Raw genomic sequence first — 22,340 nt, 5'->3', positions numbered from 1 at the left:
TGACAGTTGGGTGTGGTATTCTTGACAATTGGGTTTGGTATCAATTATGTCAAGGTACTTGATAGTGTTATACATAAATCCTCTATATTGTTACTGATTATTTTTGTGTACTCGTTCTATTGATTACTGAGAGAAAGATGTTAAAATTTCCAAATCTAATTGTGGATTTGTTCATTTTTTCCTTTAGTTCTGTCAATTTTTGCTTCATATATTTTGATGCTTTGTTGTTAAATCTCTAGACATTTAGAATTGCTATGTCTTCTTGATGAATTTGCCCTCTTTCTCTCTAGTTTTACTCTTTGTCTTGAAGTCTCTTTTGTCTTATATTAATCAGGTACACAGGCTTTCTCATGCTTAGTATTTGTATGGTATATCTTTCTCTACCATTTTACTTTCAACTCACCTGTGCCTTTATATTTAAAGTGCATATAGTTGGCACTTTGCTCTTGTAAAGAGCATCTAGTTGGCACTTGCTTTTTTATCTTTACATTATCTTTTTATTGGAATGGTTGGACTGTTTACCTTTAAGTAATTACAATTTAATCTAAGCCCTGCCAGAGATGGGAGCATCCATATGTCTTTCAAGAGCTTGGTACTTTTGGGAATTTATTGCATTTAAATTTCTTTGTGTCTTTAGCTCTGTGATGAATTTAAAAGAAATTATGATTTTTCAACTTATCTGAATTATTTTTGGTTGTTAAGATGGGCACAATTAGGCCAGGCCCCTTGTCGAGTGGTTAAGTTCGTGCTCTCTGCTTCGGCAGCCCACGGTTTCACTGGTTTGAAACCTGGGCGTGGACATGGCACCGCTCGTCAAGCCATGCTAAGGCGGCATCCCACATGCCACAGCTAGAAAGACCCACAACTAAAAATACACAACTATGTACCAGGGGGCTTTGGGAGAAAAAGGAAAAATAAAATCTTAAAAAAAAAAAAAGATGGGCACAATTATCTATTGAGCTTTCCACATGTGGAAGAAGTGGAATTTCTGATTAAATACTTGTGGGGCACCTGTAGCAGTGACTCTCTGTAAGGGCAGTGACTCTCCCTAGGGGATGTTTGGAAATAATATATCTGGGTGCTTCTGAGTGTTAAAATAACTGGGTTGAGGGTCAAGGCTTCTGGCATTTGAAGGCTTGAAGCTGATCTAGATATCAAAGGTTAGATAGCTTTTCTGTAAAGGGCTACACAGTAAATATTTTAAGCTTTATGGGTCATGTGGTCTCTGTTGAAACTATTGAGCTCTACCACTGTAGTGTGAAAATAGCCAATTTATAAACAAATGAGTGTAGATGTGTTCCAGTAAAGCTTTATGTACAAAAATAGTTGGTGGGCAGTAGTTTGCCAACTTTTCATCAAGGAGTCCTGCAGTACACAACAAAGAATTGTTGTATGACCTACAAAATGAGGACCACAGCTGGGAAAAGATGTGTTTATAATTATCCAGGTCTAGAACCTCTCACATAAAGCATTGTTTGCATGATTTTTAAAAATTGCTGAATTTGTCCATTTTACTATTATTGCTTGGTTTTACTATCAGCTAAATCTCTCAGGAATGCTACTATAGTTTGAGAAAAGATTGTAGTTTGTTTTATTCAGAAGTTTGCGGAGATTTTTTTAAACCATTTAAAAAGTCACAGCACGGATGGCAGCGCTGCTTGTGATGTTTGACTTGCCAGTATCACAGATTTGTAGAAGCCTCCACTTGTAGATAATGAATTTCATTGATTCTGCACACACACACACACACACACACCTTGTTTTATTGCACTTCACAGATACTGCATTTTTCACAAGACCCTCCAACAGTAAAAAGGTTAAAACTTGCTGAAGGCTCAGATGATGGTTAGCATTTCTTAGCAATAAAGCGTTATTAAATTAAGGTGTATACATTGGTTTTTTTTAGCCATAATGCTATTGTACATCTAAAAGACTACAGTATAGTGTAAACATGACTTTTATATGCACTGGGAAACCAAAAAATTCATATGACTCGCTTTATTGCAATATTTGCTTTATTGGGGGGTCTGGAACTGAACCTGCAATATCTCCGAGGTATGCCTGTCTACATATATAGCTTTTATTTTAAAATGTCAAATATAAATAAAAGATATCAACAATACTTGGCTGAATATTGTCATCTTATAAATCTAAATTTGTTCATTTTAAGTAGGTGCAAGCATAAGCATTTAATTATTTGCGCCTTCTGATGAGGTTGTGTATGATCATTAATATATTGAAATATAACAGTTGGTCATTATCTCTATTTTTGGTATAACGTACATAAATGTGTCACATTATAAGTTTCATTTCAGAAATGGTAGAGAAATTCTTACAGATATTTTCTTTTTGTATTCAGAGAGCACTGAGTTTGACTGGGGTAAGAACCACCACCTATATCTCCTCTCCTTAGTGTATTTTGGGGATGGGAGCAAGAGACAGGAAGAGGAGAGCAGCAAAGATAATTCTAACTGACTCATTTGGAGCTTTCCAAAGAGTATGGTCTCATGGCTTTGTTTTCTCCTCCCCAGCTCTGCCTTTTCCAGACCCTGTGCTTCTCTAATATAGGAATCCAGAGGAGGGCTGATCATTTCTTGCAGCTCTAAAAACCATGGCTCAGGTAAATTTGTGTTTCTTTGTGTCCTCTTTAAGCAGTCACGTTTTTACAGAGTATGGACATGTTTGCATTCCTTATTCCTGAAACTTCCTAACTGACCCCACTCAGGAATGTACTCCCAGTGTGTTCCATTCTTATAAGTGATAATGTCTTCCCTAAGTATGTCTTTCTAATCTAACCTATATCCACATACCTATTCAAAAATTCATGGAGCATCTTTGACTAGGAGCACTGATATAAGAAAAGCACATTCCCTGATTTTATAAGATAGAGGAGGATGTTAAATGCACCACACATGAGAAAACTTTGAACTTCACTTTAAACCTAAGTTTCCCAGTTAGACGAGATAGGAGTCGGACTCGACTGGCCTCAGTCTCCTTACATGGCAAGAGCTCGTGCTTTGTGAGCTTTTAAGATTAGGAACGTGATTAGAGACTGAAGACAGAGAGGTCGGGGATCTTCCCTGGGAATCTGTAATTGACGAATACCAAAACTATGGATCGTGTTGAGATTCAACATTATTTGCTATTCTTGAATGTGTACATTTGGATTGTCTTTTCCATCTTTTATTACTTAGAACAAAGAAAAGGTACATTTATAAGTAATGAATAGTAACAAGAAAGGCAATCATTCATGTACAAAAGTCGTCGAGAATTATAAACTCCCAAAAGTAAGAAATGCCTGCGAGATTTTTATATAACCTAAAATGTTCAAATATGCTGACTTATTAAGTCACATATACTCATTACATGGAGCTATTCTGCAGCCCATTAAAAAATTTACTAAATTATTGTAACAAGGAAAATGCGTATGAGATAATAATCTGATACAATGATGAACCTGAGGTTCCAATAAATTCTTTAATTTTATACAAATCTTATTTTATAAGGTAGAGATTTTATAAGATTTTACAGAAATATTTCCCCAATTTTTCTTATTTCTTAAATAGACAAGAAGAAAGAGAAACTTGCATTTATTGAGAACATGTGATATACAAGATACATACTGTACAGGTTGCCTGTGTATGCTATTTCTTTTAATTGGGACACTGCATTTACTTTATTAATTCCCAGACTTATGTGTCTAATGAGATGTTCTATATGCAGGAAATATCTACAGTAACAGAAATAAAAAAGAACATGTTGGCACTTCAGAAGCACGAGTATCTTTAGTGTCTCATTCATGTCAGAGGCTTCCCAGCCTCTTTGCTCTGTTGCCTCCTTTGTGGAGAGCTCCCCGTCATCTCCCCCTCCATTGAAAAAATATTTTCTTTATTTCCACAACTAGTATTATGTTTGCTGTTTCAGAGATCAGTGATGTTCAGGGATGTTGCCATTGACTTCTCTCAGGAAGAGTGGGAATGCCTGGACGCTGCTCAAAAAGACTTGTATAGAGATGTGATGTTGGAGAACTATAGTAATCTGGTGTCACTAGGTAAGGACATCAACCCCTAGTATTTCAGGATCTACCTCTGCAATGGCTGCTTTCTCTGATGTTATTTCAAGGTTGTTTTTAAGTCATTAACTGAATTTCTTCTTCTTATTCTCTAAGGAATGGTTTTAAATTACTAGCAGTAGACATAGATAGTTTCAAAGGGCACATTTATCTTCTCCTTCCTTCAAATATAATTGCCTGTTTTTCTTCTGTCTTCCTTCTGTCTTCCTTGATGATCAAGGAGCTAGATTTGAATTCTGGGACACTTGCAATATTGTCAGAAAAAACAGGCTTTGCATTGTTACAATTTAGATCTGCTAAAGGAGCTCTAAATATTTTTTAAAAAATAGATGCAGAAATGTATGGTTTTTCTGACAACATAAGAGCTCATATTATTTATATACTGATAGGGTGGATCAGTGCAATTTACTAATAATTCACGTGAACACAATCCATTACAACAAACACATTCTCTTATTTGTATTTTTTTGGTTGAATACTACATTTTAAGAACTTAGTATTTTACATTGAATGAATATGCTAGAACCACTTTTTTGTTTAAAGATTGGCACCTGAGCTAACAACTGTTGCCAATCTTCTTTTTTTTTTTCCTGCTTTTTCTCTCCAAATCCCCCCAGTACATAGTTGTATATTTTAGTTGTGGGTCCTTCTAGTTGTGGCATGTGGGACACCGCCTCAGTGTGGCCTGACGAGCAGTGCTGTGTCCACGCCCAGGATTTAAACCAGCAAAACCCTGGGCCAGCGAAGCAGAGCGTACAAACTTAACCACTTGGCCACAGGGTCGGCCCCTACAACCACTTTTAATTGGAAAATAGCTCAGGAAAAACCTGTGATGGTCTAAGAAAATTTGTTTTTTCCTGTAGCAAAATAAGATAGTCTATATCAATTAAAACTTTAAGAAGTGATTTTCCTACCTGCATGATCACTTTATTCTTTGGACTCTGCAAGTCAATGCACTATAACTGTCTGTTGCCCCTTCGCTCCTCTTTCTTCAAAGGCTTTAGGAAGTTATTGGTTGGTGCACTCCCCTGCAGGGCCCAAGTTGTGTGGGAAAAAACCCTCTGACTTGAGAAGAGCACGGTCTCCCTAAGGAATCCCACCTAATCCCTACTTCTTCTCCATTTTTGTCTTTTATAATAATCCTTCCCACTTTCAAAGGAGGGAGGGGCTCTTCCTTTTCCCCAGTGACAACCTTTTATGTAAACTAGAGAGTTAGTTCCTTTCCAGATATTTTTTGTGTATTTAGACTTATATCATTGTCTGCATTCTTTAAAATTGTTCATTCATTCAAAATATATTTATTGAGGGCCTATTTTGTGCCAGGGACTGTAGTAGGCATTGGAGAAATAATGATCTAGACAAGATTCCTGTTCTACTGAAACTTATATTCTTGTGGGAGAAATACAAAATAAATAAGGAAATAAAAATATATGTGTATGCCTCTATATGTACATAAATACATTTATTTAATAAGTATAACAATTACAGGTAGCAATAAGCAGTATGAATAAAGGTAAAGTAGAGTGGGCAAATAAAGAACTAAATGGGGAGTGGAGTGGGCTGTTTTAGAGAGATTTTGGAAAAGCCTGTCTAAGGAGGTACTGTTTGAAAAAAGACGTGACTGAAGTAAGGGCAAGAGTCAGGCTAATATCTGGGGAACAGTATTCCAGGCAGATAGAGTAGTAAGTATAAAGGGCTTGGGATAGGCATTAACTTTGTATGAGGAACAGAAAAACATTATATCTAAAAAAGAGTGAATGAAGGAGTAATAAGAAATAAAGACAGGCAATAGAAAAAAAGGAGTTGAAATTTTATTGGCTAAGGTGGTACCCTCTGACTCCTGGCTGAAGCAAATGCAGATCCTCTCTGGAGGAAAGTAAGAGGGCTTTAGAAGTCTCACAAACTAAGATCAACAAAAGATGAGCTCACAAAGATCACCACACCCACAAGGAAACAGGTCACAGGTGAGTGATAGATAATCTAAGGAAACAACAGATTACATGGCAAAATATTTCACATATTGGAATTATTAGATGTAAATATAAAGTTTGGTGAAATATTTAAAGAAATAGACTAAATTGCAAAAATGACAAGCAGGAAGAGATTTTCATAAAGGAACATATTTGAAAGAGAAACAAATAGGACATTTCTAAAGGTTCTATTTAGTTCTTTTTTAAAATAATCATTAAAGGATTGATACATTTAACTGCATGAAAATTATTCTCTTTATAAAAAGACATCATAAAGTAAGTAAAACACAAGCCATGAATTGGATGAAGATATTTGCAATGAAATTAGTATCTAGAGTATAAAAACCTTCTATAAATTGATAAGAAAAAGGTAAATAACCTTTTTGAAAAATTGGGTAAAAAACATTTTATAGGCAGTTCAAGGAAAAGGAAATGCAAATAGCCAGTAAACATGAAAAAGTGCTCAACCTCATTAGAAATCAGGAAGTGGAAATTAAAACCACAGTGACATAATTATTTCACACACCCTACATTAGCAAAAATTAAGTCTGACAGTACCAAGTGATCACAACTCTTGGAGGCAGAAGTGCTGTATACCTCATTATTCACAATAGCTGAAAAGTGGAAACGACCCAAATGTCCATCAACTGGATGAATAAAATTTTGTGTATCCTTACAATGAAATATTATTCAGAAATAAAAAGGAATGAAGTTCTGATACACACTACAACATGGATGAACTTTGAAAACATGATAAATGAAAGAAGCCAGACACAAAGACTACATATTGTATGATTCTATTTATATGAAATGTCCACAGTAGACAAATCTGTAGTGACAGGAAGTAGATTAGCAGTTGCCCAGCACTGGGGTGGGGGCTGGGAGGTGGGGGTGGATTGGAGAATGAGAATGAGGATATTGAAAATAACTGCTAGTAGACACAGGGTTTCTTTGTGTGTGTGTGTGAGGAAGATTGGCCCTGAGCTAACATCTGTTGCCAATCTTCCTCTTTTTTCCCCTCTCCAAAGCCCCAGTACAAAGTGTTTATTCTAGTTGTAAGTCATTCTAGTTCCTCTATGTGGGATGCCACCACAGCATGGCTTGATGAGCAGTGTGTAGGTCCGTGCCCAGGATCCAAACCAGTGAACCCCAGGCCACCAAAGCGAAGCATGTGAAGTTAACCACTTGGCTACAGGGCTGGTCCCCAGAGGGTTTCTTGTTGAGGTGATAAAAATATTATAAAATTTGATTGTGATGATTGTTGCATAACTGTGTGAATATACTATAAACCACTGCACCGTACACTTGAAATGACTGAACTGTAGGTCTGGGAATTACACTGGAGTAGATTTGTTTTTCTTTTTTTAAATGCTCTATACCTTACTGATGGCAGTATCAACAGGCATAACCACTTTGGAAAAAAATGTGGCAATGATTTCCAAACTTACATGCACTTTAGAAACAGCTGGAGTCCCTTTAAAAATTCCAGATCCCAGGCCACACCCTAGACCAATTAAATCACAGTCTCTGGGCACGAGACGCATGAGACGCATTACCGTTGTGTTTTGAAGTTCCTTAGGTTATTCAGATGTTCAAATGTTTGCTAACCACTGCAATATGACATTATCTGAAAATTGAGTTGTTAAATTTGAAGGTTCACTCCACTTAATTACTGCCAGTATGCTTAGATTTATTTCTCCCCTATTTTATGCTTTTTGTTTGCTCTTTTAATCTTCTTTGCTTCCTTTTGTAATCTCTCTCCTTAATTAGGATGGATACTGTATTTTGTTTTTGTTTTTTTAACTCCATTTTCCCTCTTACTTAGTTTGGAAGGCTTACACTATTTACATGCTTTTAATGGTTATCTTTAACTTTTTATCACATGCACTTCATTCTTTTTAATGCAAATGGAGCTTTGTAGTTTTTACTAATTGTAATGATGTCTGAAAAAATAGACATTTAATGGAAATTAAATTTTTGTTAGATATTAAATGTTTTAATTAATATTAAAACATAGTTACTCAATCCACATACAATATGTGGTTTGCATACTTCTCTGCAGAGGTTTTGCAATAACTATATGCCCCACTCTCACCCCTAGGATTTCAAGGCCAAGTTGAAAAACACAAGTAAAAAGGATCATGCCTACTTGAAATAAGTTGGTGGCTGTTGTGGCAGTAAGTTGAGGTTCCATAGAGAGATGAGATATTGACAGCTCTATGTGAAATGGATATTTCATTGTCACAAAATTCTTACCAGGATTGTATCAGCAGTGTATGACTGCTCTTTTTCTATACTTCTACCAGCACTAGATATTTTCACTTAAAAATATCTTTGTCAATTTATAGATTAAAAAAAGATGGAATAACATATACCTGTGATTACTGGTGAGTTTAAATATTTTGGGACTATCCATGCCTGTTTTGGTCCTATAATCATTATCATTCTTGTGTGCGTCACTTAACAAATACATACTTAATACAGGCTAAAGTTAATTTCTCCCTTCTACCATGACAGTATAAAGGATCTTAGAATGCTTTAATTTTGATTAATCTTTCCCATCTCATATGTTATTGTTGTCTGGTATTTTACTTCTGTTTTCTTTTTAACCCCCCAAATGGGCATTATTTTTGTTTATAATGGCCATGTTTGCTTGTAGATTCACTCACATGATTATCCCTTTATTTGTACACTGTTCCTCTTCCATCAAACCTTCCTACTGGGATCATTTTATTTATCATGATAGGCAAGGCCTATTGGTAGTAAATGCTCTCAGTTTTTATTTTTGCTGTTGTTGCAAAATAACCTTGTTTCACCTTTCATTCTTGCCTGATGATTTAACTGGGTCTAGAATTCTCTACTGACAATTATTTTTTTCTCAGCGCTCTGAAGATATTATTCTACTGTCTTCTGGCTTCTTTGTTGCTCTTGAGAAGTCTGCCATCTGTCTCATTGTTGTTCCTTTTGTAAGTAATCTGTATTTTCTCTCTAGCTGCTTTAAGATTTTTTTCTTAAGATTTTAATGTAACTGATTATATTGCTTTATTTCTACAACTTTGATTTTTCCTCTCCCCTAAATCTTATTTTTTTTTACTTCTATATAGTCCCTTTCTCATGGTTTTGATTTTATATATTTTCATATATTTCAAGTATTTATAGTATATGTATCACTCAACAATTTCAGTTTCTGGGGAACGAGTCTAACTGCAGTTTCTTGCATGCTTAGGGGCTCTTGTGTAATGATGAATTATCCACAGCATTCTTTTCTCCTTTTCATTGAGAGTCTAGGCCAAGGCTGAAACGTTCCTTGTCATTTTCCTTTGAGGGCAGATGGATTTTTTTCCTTGCTCTGAACTGTGGGCCTTGGATAGTTCTGATTCTGTGAAGAGGTTCACTGCTAACACCTGACCTTTTGTGGGCCCAAGGCTTTGTATCTTGGATTCTTTTCAGACCATTAAGATACAAACTTTAGGCAATTGAAGTCAACAAGTGTGTTGAGGTAGCTGTGGCTTCAGAGTGTGTTTATCTTTAGTTTTTGGTTCTCACTTCATTGTACCTCCTTTCAGTCTGCTTTAAGCATGGCATACTTTTAAAAGGATGTTTGTCATATTTATCTAGCATTTCATGGTGTTTTCAGGAAATCTGATAAACCATTCACATATTTACAATATTCAATCCTTCTATCTTTGAACATGCTGTATATCTACTTTTCTTTTCGTGTACGTTTGTAGAGTTTCATTGTTTTTTCTTAAAACCTCTTACACATTTCTTATTAATTTCTTCAGTATTTTATAAATTCTGTTAATATTATGAATAGAATATTTTGTTCTATGACATTTTCTAAAGGGTTGATACTGATATATAGAGAGAGAGCAAATACTGATTTCTATAAATTCATAATAACCTTGTAGAAATATCTAATAGTTTTTCAGTGGCTAATATTGGATTTCTAGGTAGATAATTTTGCTTTCTACATATAATGTATTAGCTCTTCCTTTACTCTTTCTATATAATATATTATCTCTTCCTTTTCTATTTGTACTGTTTTTAACAAACTATAATCCGTAGGAGAAGAGTATTGAAGTATTTCACAATTTGAAAATAATTCTTGTCTTTTGCAAACTTCATTGGGAGTGCTTCTGGTGTTTACAGATCTTCCTTTACTTATGATGGAGTTCTCTCCTGATAAACCCATCATAGGTTGAAAATTTCATCAGTCAAAACTGCATTTAATGGACCTAACCTACCAGACATCATAGTTTAGCCTAGCTTACTTTTTTTTTTGAGGAGGAAGATTAGCCCTGAGCTAACTGCTGCCAATCCTCCTCTTTTCGTTGAGGAAGACTGGCCCTGAGCTAACATCCGTGCCCATCTTCCTCTACTTTATATGTGGGACGCCTACCACAGCATGGTGTGCCAAGTGGTGCCATGTCCGTGCCCGGGATCCGAACTGGCGAACCCGGGGCTGATGAAACGGAACATGCGCACTTAACCACTGTGCCACCGGGCTGGCCCCAGCCTAGCCTACCTTAAATGTGCTCAGAACACTTAGATTAGCCTACAGTTGGGCAAAATCATCTAACGCAAAACCTATTTTGTAATAGTGTTGAATATTTCATGTAATTTATTGAATATTATACCAAAAGTGAAAAACAGAATGGTTGGATGGGTACAGAATGGTTGTAAGTGTATCCATTATTTACCCTCATGATTGTGTGGCTAACTGGGAGCTGTGGCTCAGCTGCTGCTGCTGCCCAGCATCACAAAAGAGTATCATACCACCGGGGCCGGCCCCGTGGCCAAGTGGTTAAGTTCTCGCACTCCACTTCGGGAGCCCAGGGTTTCCCTGGTTTGGATCCTGGGTGCGGACATGGCACCATTCGTCAGGCCATGCTGAGGTGGCATCCCACATAGCACAACCAGAGGCACTCACAACTAGAATATACAACTATGTACTGGGGGGCTTTCGGGAGAAAAAGAAGAAGGAAAAAAAAAGAAGATTGGCAACAGTTGTTAGCTCAGGTGCTAATCTTTAAAAAAAAAAGTATCATACCACATATCACTAGCCTGGGAAAATATCAAAATTCAAAGTACAGTTTCCACTGAATGTATATCACTTTTGCACCATTGTAAAGTCAAAATATTTTAAGTCACACCATTGTGACTGTCTGTAACTATTAAAATATGTTTCTATAGGTTTCTGGTAAATACCCTTAATTAGGTTAAGGAAGAACCATTCTGTCTTAGAGAGTTGTGTTTTGTTTTCAAGATTGGCACCTGAGCTAACTAACATCTGTTGTCAATCTTCTTTTTTCCTCCTTCTTCTCCCCAAATCCCCTTAGTACATAGCTGTATATTTTAGTTGTGGGTCCTTGTAGTTGTGGCATGCAGGATGCCGCCTCAGCATGGCCAGACGAGCAGTGCCATGTCCGCGCCCAGGATCCGAACCAGTGAAACCCTGGGCTGCCGAAGCGGAGCGTGAGAACTTAACCACTCAGCCACGGGGCTGGCCCCCTAGAGAGTTTTTAATAGAGGGTCTTAAAATAGATTTTCTTCTGTTGAACTATATTCATTCATGGGATAAACCCTATTTGATCATGATGTTTTAGTCCTTAAATACACAGCTAGATTCTATGTTGCTAATATTTTATTTTAAAATTTTACCTATGTTTGTTCATGAGATTGGCTTGTTTTTCCTGAGCTGTCTTTGTCCAGTTTTCTTATCTGAGTTAACTTAACTTTGTAAAATGACTTGGGGAGATTTCCATATTTTTATATGTTCAGCACAGTTATGTATGATTGGAATTATGTATTCTTTAATGGTTTGGTTGATCTTGCCAGTAATACATCAGTCATCAGTATCTGTTGCCTTTTAGGAACATAGACATTGAACTTACATTAAAATTCTTATGTAGTTATTGATGTAGACTCAGATTTTCTATATTTGTGAGTCATGTTTTATTATTTTTATCCATTTCATCTAATTTTTCTAATTTACTGTTGAGTTATATGTAGGTTTTTCTAATAAACACTTTTTGACTCCTTTGGATTTTTGGTTTTATGTTCTTCCTTTTCCTTTCCTGTGTTTTGGATTTGTGCCCAATCTGATTTTTTCCCTACAATATCAAGTTTCTATATCATTTATTGGTATTTGCAAAGAATTGACTTTTAGTTTTTCTAATCATTTCTATTCTTTCTAAATTCTAGCTTACTTGTTTTCTGATTTTTAGCCAGCTAATTGTTTTGTTTATTTCTCCCTGTGCTTCTTGAGTTGAAATCTTAATTCTCTTGTTTTTAATTATTTCTTGTTTTCTAATAAATGCATTTAAGACTAAGTTTTCTGTGGGTGCATTAGCTGAATCTCATGGGATTTCACACAGAGTTGCTCTTGGTATCTACTTCTAAGTTATTTGTAAGTTTTATTTTTACTTCTTTTTATGACAAACATTATATAGACATATCATAGTTACTTAGTTCTAGGATTGTGTATTGTTTTTTCTTTTTCTTTTTTTTTTTGAGGAAGGTTAGCCCTGAGCTAACATCTGCTGCCAACTCTCCTCTTTGCTAAGGAAGACTGGCCCTGAGCTAACATCTGTGCCCATCTTCCTCTGTTTTATGTGGGATGCCTACCACAGCATGGCCTGACAAGCAGTGCATAGGTCCACACCTGGGATCCGAACCGGCGAACCCTGGGCCAGTGAAATGGAACGTGTGAACTTAACCACTGTGCCACTGGGCTGGCCCCTGTATTGTTTTTTCTATGTTTTTGTAATTTCTAATTTTATCATAATGTGGTAACATGTTATCAGTTTTATCTGTCTACCTATCTTATCAATTATGTTCTAGGCTTCTGTCCTTATTTCTTGTCTGTTTATATTATTATCCTAAAAGGAAAAAAAACTGTTTCCTTTTACTCACACAACTTGTGAAACCAGATATGTGGATTTTCCCACACCAAGCAATTCTGCAATTCTTGGTGGACACCAACTGGGTGTCTTACAATTTAACTCAGTTCTGACACTAACTGCACAGAGCTAGTGCAGACCCCACAAGTTAAGGGTTCAGTCCCACAAGACTGCTCCTCACTTCAGATGCCAATTGCAAGTCCCAGGTTGTCACCTGTACTTCTGACTGACTGCCTGTAAATTGGGGGTTCCCACAACCTCCTCCTTGGGTTCAGTAATTTGCTAGAATGGCTCATAGAGCTCAGGAAAACATTTCACTCACATTTACCAATTTATTTTAAAGGATACAACTCAGGAACAGCCACATGGAAGAGACGCATAGGGCAAGGTGTGGAGAAGGGGTGCACAGCTTCCATGCCCCCTCTTGGGCACCTAGCGCTTTGATGTGTTCACTGACCCAGAAGCTTTCTGAACGCCTTCAGTTAGGGTTTTTCATCAAGGCTTCATTACATAGGCATGATGATGAAATCATTGCCCATTAGTAATCAATTCAACTTCCAGTCTCTCTCCCCCTCCCTAGAGGTAGGTGGGGTAGGACTGAAAGTTCCAACCCTCTAATCATATGGTTGGTTCCCCTGGCAACCAGCCCCCCCATCCTCAGAGGCTCTCCAACAGTCACCTCATTAACATAAACTCAGGTGTGGTAGAAAGGGACTTGTTATGAATAACGAAAGACATTCCTTTTAACTTTATCACCAGGAAATTCTAAGAGTTTTAGGAGCTCTGTGCCAGAAATCAGGCACAAAGACCAAATAGATATTTCTTATTATATCACAGTATCACAGTCCTCTACTATGACTGTGGATTTATCAGTTTCTCTTTGTATGTCTATCAATTTTTGTTTATTTACTTCAGAGCTAAGTTTTAGTTGCATAATGGTCATGACTGTTATAATTTCCACTTGCCTGACTCTAAGATGATTGCCCTGAGCTGATTTCACTGAGGAAACTGAAGTAATCAGAGGTGAATTTTTACAAGCTTCCTCATCAGTCTACCTCACTGCATCTATACTCATTCTGCCTCTTTTCCTGTTATGATAGATGAACTTTCTGTGCCTTTATCTAAGGCTAGTACCTCTACTTGTGTACTGAATACCATTCCTTCTCATCTGTTTAGGGACGTTTTTATAATCATTTTCATCAGCACACAAACATGTAGTTTCTCCCATCTTAAAAGAAAAAATAAAACAGACAAATCTCTTGACACACATTATTTTCCTCTTGATACGGCCTCATTTCTCTGCTACTTTTTACAACAAAATTTCTCAAAAGAATTTTCCATGCTCCCTAGCTCCAGCTCTTTTCTCATGCTCTTAAATCTGCTTCAATCAAAACTTTTCCCCATTACTCCACCAAAAAGATCACTAATTATCTCCATATTAAAGGCTTTGTTAAATTAGACGTCACCGTTTATCTTATCTCTCAGCATTTGACATAATTGACCATTTGTCCTTAAAACACTTTTTTCACTTGGCCTCTGGGATTCCACATTCTCCTAATTTTTCGCCTTGCTCATTGGCTGCTCCTTCTCAGTCTCCTTTGTTTGGTTCCTTCTCATCTACCTGACTTCTAATTGTTGAAGTGCCCCAGGGCTCAATCCTCAAATTTCCCTTATCTTTTCTTCCCTTCTCTTCCCATCTCTTTTGTATCCAAAGACTCTTCCTGGATTATCTAATCAAATTCCATAGCTTTAAATGTCATCTATTGATGACTCCCAAATTTATATATCTAATCCAAATATCTCCCCAGAACCCTGTATTTGTACATATATCTGCCTACTCAACATCTTCTTTGCAATATCTAATAGTTCAAAACCAAACTCTTTGATATTCTCTCCCAAACCTGCTCCTACTACAATGAGGAGTTCTCAGTAAACAGCACTTCCATTCTTCTGGATGCTCAGCCAAAATACTTAAGTTTTCTTTGATTTCTCTCATATTACATGTCCAATCAGTCATCACATCTTCTTTATTAAACCTAAAAAATATATCCAGAATCCAATGACATCTGTCAGCACAAGTAACCAGTAACCATTCTATAGATAAGAGAGAGAAGGTGAATTTTACTTGAGCCAGGCTGAGGACTGTAATCTGGGAAGGTAGTCTCCACAAAGGAAGAAAGCGTTCCAGAGAAGCATGGTTTTCAGTACAATTTTATACCTTTTTAGAACAAAGAATATACATCAAACATGCCTAGGATACATATTCATAAGAGTTTCAAAGAGATATTCAGTTGCAGATGAGCAGGTCAAAATGACCCTGATGTCCAGGAAAGGAAACATCTTCAGGAGTACTAACACTGGTATTACTGATCCTGGTATCGTAGGAAAGGAAGGGTGCATCCTTATCTTCAAAGAGTGCATTCTTTTACTTGGGGATAATGTTTAATGCATTCTTTACTTTAATGGATAAACCAGATGTACCACGTATGTTTGACAGGCCGTAGGTTAGGCCTTTTTTAGTTCAGGCTGACTCAGGTTTAAACCAGAATAGCTGCTGCCCCATGTACCTCAGTATGCGAAAATTTCTTGTCACATCTCACTTTCTCCACCCCTTCATCCACAGTCATCTGGTCTGAGCCATGTGGCTTATTGCTCCTAACCGCCATCTACCTAGCTTCTCTACTTTTCCACTGACTCTCTGTTGTTTTTTTTAAAAAATTTAAACAAAACCACCAGGATGATTCATTTTTAAACAAAAGTCAAATCTTGTCAGGCTGCTCACAGCTCTCCAGTGGCTCCCCACCTCAGAGTAAAAGTCAAATTTCTTAAAATGGGTGAGACTAAGGTTTCCTTGTCATTTGCCTTTGAAGCCAGAGTTGTCTTTTTTTCCCTCCCTCTGAACTGTAGGCTTTGGATGGTTCCAGTTTTGTAAAGAGGTTTATTTCTAATCCCTGACATATTGTTGGCCCAAGGCCTTGTCTCTTGGTTTTTTTAGAGTGTTAAGATTCAAACGTAGGCAATTGAAGACGGCAAATGTCCCAAGGGTGGCTGTGGCTTCAAAGCATGTTTACCTCTCTACTTTCTGGTTATCACTTCATTGTGGCCCCTGTGGATCTTCTTTATTTTATTTTAAGCTTGGCATACTTTTAGAAGGTTGTTTATTATGTTTTATCCAACATTTATTGGTGGCCTTCAGGAAATCCGATGCACCATTTACGTATCAAGTGTATCTACTGTCACAGTCATGATATACAACAGTTCCATTACACCCTCAGATTCCCTCATGCTGTCCCTTTGTTGTCAATCCCTCCCCCTCTCCAGCCTGTGAAAACCAGTGGCCTATTTTCCATCTCTACAGTTTTCCCTTTCCCAGAATATCATATAAATGGAATCAAACTATGTAGCCTTTAGGGTCTGGCTTTTTTCACTTAGTAAAATATATTTAAGATTTATTCATATTATTGCATGAAGCAATAGTTTGTTTCTATTTATTGCTGAATAGTGTTCTATTGTAGGGAAATACCAAAGTTTGTTGATTCATTCATCTTTTGAGGGACATCTGGGTTTCCAATTTTTTGGCAATTTTGAGTAAAGCTGCTATAATATACTTTGGCGTACAGATGTTTGTCTGGACAAAGTGTACATACCCACAGATAGGACTGCTGGATCGTGTAAGTGTATGTTTAACTTTATTAGAAACAACCAAACTCTCGTTCATTGTGGTTGTGCTGTTTTGGATTCCCATTAGCAGTATATGAGATTTTGTTTGTGTTCTTTTTCTTATTTCTATCCAACATACTCTTTTTTAAATAGAATGCCTGGAACTTTATCACTCCAGATGCCTTCCCTTATATTCAATAATTGCTTTTTTTTTTTTCCTCTTCAATATCCCCAACATTCCTTAAGATTACAGAAACCATTCATTACATCTTTGACCTATAGCAGTGCCTGAGACATGATAAAGACATTCTTCTGGGATGAACACATAGAATCGACCTTGGATAGAAGAATAAATAAGAGAAGACATGAGACAGGGCATAAAGAAACAAAACAGATTGTGAAGTAAAGACTTAAGTAAACAAAAGCAATTTGGTATCTTGGTTGAAAAGGATAGGCATAACTAAAGAAGATAATCCTCACTAGTACCTGGGAAGGAGTATGCAAAAGGCAAGGCAATTAGAGAGGTGCATATGATCACTTTTTCTATTTTTATCTTAGATTTAGTATAGATATACTTTTGTTTCCATCTTTAGGGAGGTGTTGGGGAAACCACCAATCCATGGTTTCCAGGCATCTGCTGTAAGGTGAGGAGAGGTTCCCTACAAAGGGACAGCACTAGAGTGTTTAGGAGTGACAGAACTGTTGTGTATCATTACTGTGGTGGTGATACATGACTTGAGCCCTTATAAGTTTGTTTCTTTTATCTTCTTTCTACTGTTTTTCAGTCGTTATCTTGTACCCTCATTAACCTGATTATTTTTTATTGAGTGCTATATATCATAAAGAAAAATTACAAAAGTAATTGAAGCCTTGGATGATGTTATACATCTCCAGTGAAGATTTAGGTTTGCTTATGGCCGGCAATCTTGAATTACCTTAGTTCAGATTTCTGGGTTTGAGATGATTCAGAGATGATTCAGGCTTCAGACCCTGCGTAGACTGGTTTACTGTTTCTCCCTTATTGTAGCCCTCAGGGTTCCCAACCCAAAGTAAGGAGAAACTTATGCTGGGCCTTGTTCTCCAGTTATTGTCACCCAAGCCCTATGAAATAGTCCAAAACACTGCATAGTTTCTCCACATCTCAGTTGCCTTTTCTAGAATTTTAAGACCTCCCTAAGTGGAAAAGTGGCCCCAAATGTTGGGCTTATTTCTCTAAGTTTTCATATTTTTTAACTTTTAGCCCACCAACTGTTTATTCCAACATTAATTCTCCAGTGCCTTCAGTCAGGAGCCTTTTTATATTTTGTCCAATTTGTAAAATTGCTCTTATCAGGAAGGTTGGTTTAGATTACCTAGCCTTCTGTTACAGGAAATGGACATTTAAGGTTCAGGAACTGGTATTTAAATTGAGACCTGAAGGATGAGAAAGAGTCAGTCAGTGCAGGGGAGCTCATACAGAGCAATCCAAAGACATGGAACAGGCTCTAGTTAGTTCTAAGTTGAGATTGGCTTTGTGAATTTTTCAGAGCTAAAAAGAATCTAGTATGTTTGGCAAATAGTGAGCAAAGATGAGAAGGCTCATGAGGAAATCAGATAGAAGCAGGGACCAGACCATGGAGGGCTTTGTCAAAGTCATGGAAGGCATTGGATTTTACTCTAAGTTTAACTAGAAAGTTACTTAAAAGTTTTAAGCAGAAATAGCAAATCACAATCTGAATCAGTTGGTGGGAAGTATTAAAACTAGAGATCTCCATGCTCTTTTTCTGATTCACTTGATTCAGATTTAGTCTGGTGTGGTAATCTGGACATCTTTAATTTTAACAGGGTCCCCAGGTGATTTTGATCCCCACCACAGTTTGAGAACCACTGACTTAAAAAGTTTCCTTGATCTCTTCCCTTATCTTCTCAGTGAGGTTTTATTATTCTCTGATCTCTGAGCTGCTCTTTTTTACATGTTAATATATGAGATCATTCTAAGCTAATATTTTTTCAAACTCTAGGTAGCAACACATTACTGCAGCATGAAATCTGGGTTTAGTGGGTTTTGAATGTGTAGGTGTATGTGTGGATGAGAAAGGGAGGAGGGGAGAAAGCGGAGACTAGAATAGTGTAGAATAGAAAACAGGGTAGCTGTTGTTTTCGGAAACTATATATGTATAAGGTTGTGATGTGAAAGGTAAGTAAGTATTACTATAGGTCATCATAAACAGTATTTGAAAAATTTTGTAAAATGGATGTAAACCAGGTATTTCTTATGGGTATTACTTCCGTGTATATATTTTCATATATAGTCTGATCTACTGTGGAAATTCTCCTTCTGAAATGACAAGACATTTTGTATCTTTCAGACTTGCCTTCAAGGAGTGCAAATAAGAAATTATCTCCAAAAAAGGACACTTATGAAACAGAATTATCCCAATGGGAAATGAGTGCTAGGCTTGAAAACTGGGATCTTGAGGAGTCCAGTTCCAGAGATTATTTAGAAGTCAAAGGCACATTGGAAAAGCAACAAGAAAGTCAGGAGGAATATTTCAGGCAAGGGATGATCATATATGAAAAAATGTCCATTTTCAGCCAGCATACTTACTTAACTCAACATCCCAGATGTCATTCCCCTGAGAAACCTTATAAATGTAAGGAATGTGGGAAGGCCTTTAGACGAGCCTCACACCTAACTCAACATCAGAGTATTCATACTGGTGAAAAACCCTATGAATGTAAGCAATGTGGGAAAGCTTTTAGTCGTGATTCACAGCTCAGTCTTCATCAGAGACTTCATACTGGTGAGAAACCCTATGCATGCAAGGAATGTGGGAAGGCCTTTACTCAGAGCTCACAACTTATTTTACATCATAGAATTCATACAGGTGAAAAACCATATAAATGTGAAGAATGTGGAAAAGCCTTTATTCGTAGTTCACAACTTACCCGACATCAAAAAGTCCATACTGGTGAGAAACCTTATGAATGTAAAGAATGTGGGAAGGCCTTTACTCAGAACTCACAACTTACTCTGCATCAGAGACTTCATACTGGTGAGAAACTCTACGAATGTAAAGAATGTAGGAAAGTCTTTACTCAGCTCTCACAACTTATTCTGCATAAGAGAATTCATACTGGTGAAAAACCCTATGAATGTAAGGAATGTGGGAAAGCTTTTATTTGTGGCTCACAGCTTTCTCAACATCAGAAAATTCATAATGGGGAAAAGCCATATGAATGTAAGGAATGTGGAAAGGCCTTTATTCGTGGCTCATTACTTATGCAACATCAGAGGATTCACACTGGTGAAAAACCCTATAAATGTGAGGAATGTGGGAAGGCCTTTATTCGCGGCTCACAACTTACTCAACACCAGAGAATTCATACCAATGAGAAGCCCTATGAATGTAAGGAATGTGGAAAGACTTTTAGTCATGGTTCACAACTTACTCAGCATCAGAGAATTCATACTGGTGAGAAACCCTATCAATGTAAGGAATGTGGAAAGGCCTTTAATCGTGGCTCACTCCTTACTCGACATCAGAGGATTCATACTGGTGAAAAACCCTATGAATGTAAAGAATGTGGGAAGACCTTTAGTCGTGGCTCAGAACTTACTCAACATGAGAGAATTCACACTGGTGAGAAACCCTATGAATGTAAGGAATGTGGGAAGTCTTTTATTCGTGGCTCACAGCTTACTCAACATCAGAGAATCCATACTGGTGAGAAACCCTATGAATGTAAAGAATGTAGAATGGCCTTTACTCAGAGTTCACATCTTTCTCAACATCAGAGACTTCATACTGGTGAGAAACCGTATGTATGTAATGAATGTGGGAAGGCCTTTGCTCGTGGCTTACTACTTATACAGCATCAGAGAATTCATACAGGTGAGAAACCATATCAGTGTAAGGAATGTGGGAAGGCCTTTATTCGTGGTTCACAACTTACTCAACATCAGCGAATTCACACTGGAGAAAAACCCTATGAATGCAAGGAATGTGGAAAGGCCTTTAGTCATGGCTCCCAACTTACTCTACATCAGAGAATCCATACTGGTGAGAAACCCTATGAATGCAAAGAATGTAGAAAAGCCTTTACTCAGAGCTCACATCTTTCTCGACATCAAAGAATTCATACTGGTGAGAAACCATACCAATGTAAGGAATGTGGGAAAGCCTTTACTCGTGGTTCACAACTAACACAACATCAGAGAATTCATATCAGTGAGAAATCTTTTGAATATAAGGAATGTGGGATAGACTTCAGTCATGGCTCACAAGTTTATATATGAATTACCTGATTCTTTGTGATTAATATAGAAAGCTTTCTCTGGTCATTAATCCATTATTATCAAAGAATTCTTAAAATGTGAATATGGGAGCACATTTGCCTCACAAAGTTCAGCATCAGTGAATTTATATGGGGAAAAGATAATGTTAATGTAATCCATGTAGAAAAACCTTTCATTACTGGAACCTGTTAAACTTTAGCACATTATAGTAAAGAATAATCCTGTTAATTTAGTAAATATAGGAAGGCCTTCAGCTGTACCATATGTCTTTTTCAACATTATCTTGACTCTACCAGTTGCTTTCCTTTGTGACATTTATCATGGTAATTAACCTCTGCTTTGGTTTAATAATTTGTAAGATAGACTCAAGAATAATACTTTCCTTATAAGATTCTTGGAAGTATTATGTGAGTTATTACATGTAAAGCTCTTAGAACAGTGCCTTGAACATAGCATATCACATATATTAGCTATCATTATTAGTAGTGTTATTTTAGAGAATTTGCATGAGAGGAGGACACTTATGAATATAATGAATATCGAGAAATCTTTCATTAACACTTAGCCCCGATTATTTGAGTAGGGGGTACTGTATGCTGTAATGAATGTGAGAAAGCTCTATTCAGATCTCATCCCGTATGCTTTAAGAGGCAATTAGTACTGTAAAAACAACAACAACAACAACAACACAACTGTAGATTTAATCAGTGGATTGTTGTTGAAGGGATGTGAAGTGAATTGTAAGATAGTCCAAAAACTAGTATTTTCCACCATCTCAACGAAAACAACGAAAAAAATCGATAGCCAAAATAAATCTACCAGGAAATTTTTTAAAACTTGAATGTACAGCTTTTGAATTAAAATTAAAAACTGACATTACAGACTATTTTGCAATGAAAAATGATGGAAGTCTGTGTCAGAGACTGCTATTTCCCTACACAATATCCATTTTCCCTTTTTTTTTTTTTTTTTTTAAGATTTTTATCTTTCCTTTTTCTGCCCAAAGCCCCCTGGTACATAGTTGTGTATTTTTAGTTGTGGGTCCTTGTAGTTGTGGCATGTGGGATGCTACCTCAGCATGGCTTGATGAGTGCCATGTCTGCGCCCAGGATCCGAACCAGTGAAACCCTGGGCAGCCGAAGCGTAGCATCTGAACTTAACCACTCGGCCATGGGGCCGGCCTCATTTTTTCCCTTTCTCACAGAATTCTTGGCTGAAAACATTCAGCCTCCCTCACAGGTCAACAAGATGGAAGTGGTATTTGTATGAGTAGAACATCTAAGAAATCCTTTTTTTCTCTCTGCACTTCTTTGTTTCCCTGCCTACAATGTGAACATTTAATCTGCAGCCCTGACAATTTTACGGGGACTTTGAGAATGGTATCTGAGTATTAAGGATGATGGAGCAAAAGTACAGAACGGGTCTACATCTGTGCTGATTTCATGGAACAGCCA

The 22,340-nt window shown here is 37.0% G+C and overlaps 1 protein-coding gene across 2 annotated transcripts in view; it reads left to right on the top strand.

The window, feature by feature from the left end:
• LOC124249787 (zinc finger protein 420) overlaps nt 1-21,904 on the top strand; it is a 29,201-nt gene extending 7,297 nt beyond the window's left edge. The window contains exons 3-5 of one of the 2 annotated variants that reach the window (XM_046681141.1): nt 2,532-2,620; nt 3,925-4,051; nt 18,956-21,904. In XM_046681141.1, coding sequence (XP_046537097.1) covers nt 2,612-2,620; nt 3,925-4,051; nt 18,956-20,886 — 2,067 coding nt within the window. In that variant the 5' untranslated portion in view covers nt 2,532-2,611 and the 3' untranslated portion in view covers nt 20,887-21,904. Of the gene's footprint in view, nt 1-2,531; nt 2,621-3,924; nt 4,052-5,702; nt 6,037-8,924; nt 9,009-18,955 lie in introns of those variants that run through there. The other variant, XM_046681142.1, reaches the window with a different exon arrangement.
• The last annotated feature ends 436 nt before the right edge of the window (nt 21,905-22,340 follow it).

Source organism: Equus quagga, chromosome 13 (assembly GCF_021613505.1).
Source record: "Equus quagga isolate Etosha38 chromosome 13, UCLA_HA_Equagga_1.0, whole genome shotgun sequence".
NCBI lineage: Eukaryota > Metazoa > Chordata > Mammalia > Perissodactyla > Equidae > Equus > Equus quagga.
The sequence above is the reverse complement of the archived record's forward strand: the minus strand, read 5'-3'. Positions and strand labels throughout refer to the sequence as shown.